This window comes from Xyrauchen texanus, chromosome 43 (genome assembly GCF_025860055.1).
Source record: "Xyrauchen texanus isolate HMW12.3.18 chromosome 43, RBS_HiC_50CHRs, whole genome shotgun sequence".
Lineage (NCBI taxonomy): Eukaryota > Metazoa > Chordata > Actinopteri > Cypriniformes > Catostomidae > Xyrauchen > Xyrauchen texanus.
In genome coordinates, this window is record NC_068318.1 from 33,011,597 (window position 1) to 33,019,096 (window position 7,500).

At 44.5% G+C, this 7,500-nt stretch overlaps 1 protein-coding gene across 1 annotated transcript in view; it reads right to left on the minus strand.

Annotated features, from left to right (window-relative positions):
- The window catches only part of LOC127635575 (transforming growth factor beta activator LRRC32-like), a 7,852-nt gene extending 1,742 nt beyond the window's left edge, over positions 1-6,110 (minus strand). Inside the window, exons 1-3 of the mRNA XM_052115705.1 lie at positions 5,976-6,110; positions 3,474-3,564; positions 1-2,753 (exon numbers count right to left, since the gene is read on the minus strand). The exon at positions 1-2,753 is cut by the window's left edge and continues 1,742 nt beyond it. Coding sequence (XP_051971665.1) covers positions 849-2,753; positions 3,474-3,560 — 1,992 coding nt within the window. The 5' untranslated portion in view covers positions 3,561-3,564; positions 5,976-6,110 and the 3' untranslated portion in view covers positions 1-848. The remainder of the gene's footprint in view (positions 2,754-3,473; positions 3,565-5,975) is intronic.
- Positions 6,111-7,500: the final 1,390 nt, after the last annotated feature.

A 7,500-nucleotide genomic window follows, 5' to 3' on the forward strand; every position in this document is an offset into this window, starting at 1 on the left:
GATTAAAACACTCCGACAATCACATGTCTCTCTCTCTCTCTCTCTCTCTCTCCAGTGAAAGTAACCTCGACCGCTCTGAACACTGTTAGATCTGCTCTCTAGTGTTTGCACCATGTTCAGCATTTAGCCTAAAATATTGCAGTTACATTTTGTTTCCATATCCACAAATCAAAACCATTAAAGTGCATAAACATCCAGAAAGTGTAGTGTTATTTCTGAGAATATCCTACGAGATGTTTACAAACCGCAGTTTCATCAACAAAAGACATTTCACATTTTCTCCTATTTATTTGAGCTCATTCTGTATTGCTGTTCAGGGGCCGTTCACACGGGACTAGCGTTGCGAACTATCCTGTATTAGCGGAGACGTCTCTTGGCCTTTATTTAAGGGCTCATGGGGACCTGTCCCATTTCAAGTGGCAAAATAGGGGACCCCCCCAATGGACGGCGCCACATTTAAGTGCTTGAAATGCTCAAACGTCCCATATTGACGTGCCGTATTCGTGTGTGCGTGCGTGCGTGTGCGTGTGTGATTCTTTTTGGCTTGAAGCTCCATCAGTAAACTCTGCATGCATTTGCGTGTCATAAATACATCAATGAACCATACATTGTGTTATAAATACCAAATAAATTGTCATATTTGATGTGAATGCAAATGTTGATGATCAGACATAAATGTGTCCAAAGATCTGCTCCACACATTCAATGTTCTGCATTTCACATTTTGTTCCAGAGACCCACACGTTCCACACCGAAACCCGCTGATGCGGTCGCAGTCATGCATGCGGCACCACAGTCTGGTGAGAGCGCTTCGGTGTCGTTCTCCTCTTTTATCCTTCAGTTTTGCTTTAAGCTTTGATGCCTCTGTTGAATCGTTGTCTTCTGGAGTGACACAGGAGCTTCATGACGACAGTCAACACCAGCATCAGTCCTAACACTAACACAACAATCACGCAAATCAGTAACACTTTAGCATCCGCAGATTTGCAGAGCTCCGGCTGCACGGCGCTCACGCTGATCTCCATGTTTTCCGAGGCATTGGTGTACCAGCAGGTCGTGGTGGCGATGTCGGGCACCATCAGTCTGTCCTGCTGTAGGAGGGTGAGCAGGTGCTGGTTTCTACAGCAGCTCAGCGGGTTCGATCCCACATACAAAGTCCTGAGCGCATTCTGCAGCATGTCGGGCGCGAGCGTCACCAGACTGTTATTCTGCAAGTTCAGCGACTCAACGGAAGAGTCTCCGCTCCACAGAGACAACCCTGAGAGCCGGTTCACTGACAGATCTAACCACTTTAGGTTTCGGAAGTGGGTGAAGTCGACTGGTAGCGTTTGGAGCTGGTTTCCCCTCAGAGACAGATGGGACAGGGTGGTCTCCAAACCTGAGAGAAACTGAGGACTGACCTCTACGCCAGGGTTCAGAGACAGGTCCAGGATGAGCAGCGGACTCCCCTGGAACGCACTTTGTGGAACGGAAAAGAGGGTGTTGTCGGAGAGGTACAGGTAACTCAAGGTGGAGATGCGAGACAGGGAGATGCAGGCTTTCGCTGGACCCAATTGAGAAGGACAGATGCTCAGTTGGTTCTGCTGAAGATGGAGACTGCGGATGCTGGGCAGCCTTGAGAAGATACTGCCGTCTAACGTGCTAAGAGCATTCCCCTGCAGGCGCAGCACCTCCAATGCAGCCAGTGTCCTCTCCCCGAACGACAGGTTGTGCAGGTTGTTGAAGCTGATGTCCAGGGTTTTAAGAGCGCTCAGAGGACTTTCCGTGTCCACACTGAAGCTCTCCAAACAGTTATTGCTTATGTTGAGGGTCTCCAAAGACTCCATACTGCTGAAGAACGAGGAGGGAACTGATTTGAGCTGGTTGTAACTCAAGTCCAAGTACAGTAACCTCGGTAGATCTTGATGCCTCTTACTAATGCAAGAAATGTGTTTGTCGAGATCGTTCAATAGATACCCGCTGTCCCTCAGATTCTCCAGCTCTTCTAACGGACCCGAGCAGTTCACGCTTCTCAAGAGGTTTCTGGACAGGTCCAGATATATGAGCTTGTTCCTCCGGGGCAGAACCGGGAAGTAGATAATCTTATTTTCCCTCAAGTCCAAGTACAGCAGCTCAAACTCCAGCTCCGAGTCGATGGTCTGGAAGTTGGTCATGCTGTTTTGGCTCAGGTTCAACGTTTTGAGCTGGAAGAGGTTGAAATCCATGATGCAAGAAATGGAGTTCACGGACAAATCAAGTTCAGAGAGATGGCTCAAAGACTCGAAGGCACCTTCTTCGATGTCTATGATAACGTTATTATGTAAGTCGATGTTTCTCAGAGCTGGAGTTCCATTAAATGTGTCTCTGCAGATTTTGGTAATGCTGTTCCCATCTAATGAGAGGTTGGTGAGGGCCGGGGCATTGCTCAGGAAGTAGCCGCTCATATCAGTAAACAGCCCATTTCCTGAGAGATCGAGGCGCTGTACTGAAGTGAGCGGCCCAACGGGGGCTTTCAGAGCAGCGTGAAGGTCGAGGAAGTTCCTGGAGAGATCTAGCACCTGCAGACGGGTCAAGGCCTGGAAGAGGCCCGGCTGGATAAACTGGATCTTGTTGGAGTGAAGGTTGAGATGCCGAACGCTGGAGTAGGCCAGGAGAACGTCGTCCGTGAGATTCTGCAGACGGTTACGAGACAGATCGAGCGTTTGGATGGTGGCCGGCAGTTGCGTTGGGATGCTTCTGAGGTCCAGATTGCTGCAGTCGGCCTCTTCGTGGAACTGCAAAATCACAAGACAGAGGAACATATAAGAGCACACCTAACGGATGGACGTTCACATTCACATTGTTGCATTACCAACGGCCTTGGTGTTGTTAGCCACATACTCTACCAGTTTAGCCACAGGAAGTATTAGCATTAGTCACCACTAATGTACGTGATATGTAACATATTTAAGCCACAATGACGTGCATGGTGCATTACTCATGACATCACACTGGCATTCTGGCGGCTGTTTCCTGGAATATTTCAAAACAATGGAGCTAGCATGATGTATGATGGAAAGCATTATGGGCACTCGGTGTGTGTGTTATCTCTGCACTCATCTTCATGCACACATCACACATTATTTATGTTCTTCAGATATCTCCGCTTACAGTAGGGACTGTATTTCAGAACTTTCCCTCGTCTCCTGGACTGCCCCTTCGTTTCCTTGTAAGATCAGAGTTCAGCCAGCATAATGGATATTTCTCATCCTACACACACTTCCTCTACGCTCATTAGCTGTGGGTGTCACTGATGTCCACAGCCAGAAATTATTTCCTGTCCTGAACACAACCATCCTAAACTCATTACACTGGCTGGACCGTGATCAGCTCATCCATGGAAAAAGTTTAGTAATAGTGTCGCCTCACACTTCACCAGAGGGTCTCACAGCATTGAGCAGGTTTTAGAATCGATCAGAAAGTCGATCAGTTTCATAGAGGAAGCTGTAACTCACCACATGACAGGTTGGAAGATCTCGTGGACGTCTGAACGCTGTGATGTGAGTCACTATGAGCATCAGGATCCACAGACGAGGCCCCATAATGCTGAGGAGACACATGAGAGAGTGACTGACAGCTGTTCATGCATTCATGCTGATGACATCATCACACTGTTTGTGCTGAGCAATGCTGCTTCTGTTTTCTGTTTCAGACATGACAGTCGGAATCTTTCCTCCGTCAGTGACGTAAACAGTGTGTCAGAGTCGCTGCTGTTTAAGGTAAAGTCACTCAGTGATCTGTGCAGTTGACATTAATCACATTGACATTAACACCCACAGATTTGACAAAGCAGAAATAATAAAGGTTAATCATCATTTCCATGTTTCTACACATCTGTTTAAGTACATCACACTGCGATGTCAAGAGTACAAAGAGTTTTGAAGTTTCAGCACAGATGACTCACTGCTGCCGACACGATCAATACACGAAAACATCAAATTTACTGCAATAAAACTGTTTTACTCACTTGATACTTTTGTCTAAACATCTTTAAAACAAGATACATTTACTTGGCAATAAATGCACATAGTCCGGGTTCAAAACGAGTTAAGATCAGTCGACAGCATTTGTGGCATAATGTTGATTACCATGCCATTTATTTTTGACTGTATCGGAACGTCCAATTCTATTTGGTTACTCCATGTGACTCTACCCTGCCTAGCAACCAGGCCAATTTGGTTACCCCATGTGACTCTACCCTGCCTAGCAACCAGGCCAATTTGGTTACCCCATGTGACTCTACCCTCCCTAGCAACAGGGCCAATTTGGTTACCCCATGTGACTCTACCCTCCCTAGCAACCAGGCCAATTTGGTTACCCCATGTGACTCTACCCTCCCTAGCAACAGGGCCAATTTGGTTACCCCATGTGACTCTACCCTCCCTAGCAACAGGGCCAATTTGGTTACCCCATGTGACTCTACCCTCCCTAGCAACAGGGCCAATTTGGTTACCCCATGTGACTCTACCCTGCCTAGCAACCAGGCCAATTTGGTTACCCCATGTGACTCTACCCTCCCTAGCAACAGGGCCAATTTGGTTACCCCATGTGACTCTACCCTGCCTAGCAACCAGGCCAATTTGGTTACCCCATGTGACTCTACCCTGCCTAGCAACCAGGCCAATTTGGTTACCCCATGTGACTCTACCCTCCCTAGCAACAGGGCCAATTTGGTTACCCCATGTGACTCTACCCTGCCTAGCAACCAGGCCAATTTGGTTACCCCATGTGACTCTACCCTGCCTAGCAACCAGGCCAATTTGGTTACCCCATGTGACTCTACCCTGACTAGCAACCAGGCCAATTTGGTTACCCCATGTGACTCTACCCTCCCTAGCAACCGGGCCAATTTGGTTGCTAAGGAGACCTGGCAGGAGTCACTCAGCACGCCCTGGATTCAAACCTCATGACTCCAGGTGTGATAGTCAGCGCACCCCTCCTTTTCTTTATAAAAGCACAAATGTGTGTCCAGTGAGACTCTTATAATGGAAGTCAATGGGGGCAATTTTTGGAGGTTTAAAGACAGAAATGTGAAGCTTATAATTTAATAAAAGCACTTACATTAATTCTTCTGTTAAAACTTGTGGATTATTTCAGCTGTAAAGTTGCTTAAATCATCAGTTTTGGGGTTTACAGTGTTCCATCGTCATGGCAACAAAGTAGTTAATTGTCTATAACTTCACACAGATGTGGTTATTAAGTGATTTAATGACAGTAAAATCATGTTAACACACATATTGTTCATGTCTTGTGTTTATACTTGTGAAACAGTATTTTAATGTTTACAGATTAAACCCCATTGACTTGCATTGGAAGTGTCTCACTGGAACACACATTTGTGCTTTATTAAAAATGACATTACATAATTTATTATAAATCAACATCATGACACAAACACTGTCGAATGAGCTGAACTCGTATTGAACCCGGAATATTCCTTTAAGTATTATTTTCAGAACAATCTAATAAAGTTCAGTGAGATTTATAGTTAAAACTAGACATCCTGATTTGCCAGTGGGGTGAGAAAATTAAACTTAATTCAAAGGAAGAGCAAAAAAAAAGTAAAGTTGTAAGTATGAAACATTATTATTATTATTTCTCTGAAAACAAGACTTAATGTCTAATATAATTATTTTTAAGTAAATATATTTTCAATTCAATTTAAAGTACTTTATTGGCATGATTGTGTTTACATACAATATTGCCAAAGCATTAATACACAAAACAGATAATGACAAGACAAATAATAATCATAATAAAATATATCTCAAATAAGATTTTTAAAATCAACCACAAAGTTAAAAACATTCCAAATATATCATGATTTCAATCTTTCAATCTTCAGTCCTGAAGAACTGCCCAATAAAGACACAAACTCCACAGCTAATGTGCAGGTAATGTGCAGGTAATGTGCAGGTAATGTGCGCAGTGTTTCAGATGATGTCAGGTGTGTTTACCTGTCAGTGTTGTGCTGCTCCTGTGCTGCTGTTATCTGCTGAGAGACTCATTCATACTGAACTACAGCTGCATCTGTCTCTGCTACACATCCTGTGAGAATATCCTGCAACACTCACTTGTTTTTTCCTTCTCAGCTCAAGCCTTGTGTGGGATCGGACGCCCCTAACCACCCTCTCCCTCTCTCTCTCTCTCTCTCTCTCTCTCTCTCTCTCTCTCTCTCTCTCCCTCTCTCCCCTCTCTCTCTCTCAACCCTCCCCTCTCTCTCCTATCTCTCTCTCTCCCCCTCTCTCTCTCTCTCTCTACCCTCCCCCCCCCTCTCTTCCCCTCTTCTCTCTCTCAACCCTCCCCTCTCTCTCTCTCTCTCTCTCTCTCTTCATTTCAGTGTTCAATATTAGTGTGTTTTTGCCAAAGCAACATCAGTCAAATAAACGAGTGCTCTCTCTAGCTAAATCAGATTTAGACCCAAAGTTTCTGTCAAAAGATTGCCATTATTATAATAACTTATTATGGATGTCCTTCAAACAGTGTCAGAAGCTCTCAGACGTGTTTATATTTTAATGTTCTTTTATGACAGTGGTTAGTAACTTACTGTAGTTTCTGCACGGTTGCCATGGTAACTGTTTTTATGCTTCAGTGTTTCTAACCAGCATGTGCACATTTAAATACTGCTTTAATGTGAGTCTCGCGCTTGTGTGAGTGTAATGTGTCGCTGTACTCACTGTGTGTTCATCCTCTTCTCTCATAATACTCCGACACTCGGTATCCCGGTGATTCCGCAGCATTTCCCGGGATTCCCCGCCAGTCAGGGGGCGTTCACACAGCTGTAATTCTTGCGTTCAGAAACAGCTGGACAGAGAACAACAGAACTGTTATCGACTAAACGCTTGCTGCCAATTTATACAGGTGAGAGCTTTAAGAATGATGACGGGAAATAATAATAAAATAAACATTCTCTTTGTCACTATTGAAATATGTGGTACAAATAACTCTATACAAGCTAATTAAGATCTATGTAACATTATTGTGAAGTGTTTGTAATTATGTCTTGATTCAGATACCGGATAATTGCGGGAGTTTTGCTCCACATGAAGCGTCATTAAGAGAACACAGAGCGGCGTTTGTCTCCATCTAGCGACTGTTTCATCACATTACAGTCAGAGTTACTCCATCAGAACACCTGCGAGAACTCAACTAATGAATCACCTTTGTACGTGAGTACATTTGATATTTAGGCTCTCATCAAACTATTATGTTTGAATTTGACATGTTTTATACATAATTTACAATGGACTGAAAAACTGTAATGTGACAAACAGACAGACACAAACAGACAGACAGACAAACAGACAGAGACAGACTGACAGACAGAGACAGACAGACAGACAAACAGACAGAGACAGACTGACAGACAGACAGACAGACAAACAGACAGAGACAGACTGACAGACAGAGACAAATGTTGGGTGTATCTGTGTTATGTGTTTTACCCTCATGTGTCCCCCCAATGTTCACCACAATGACTCA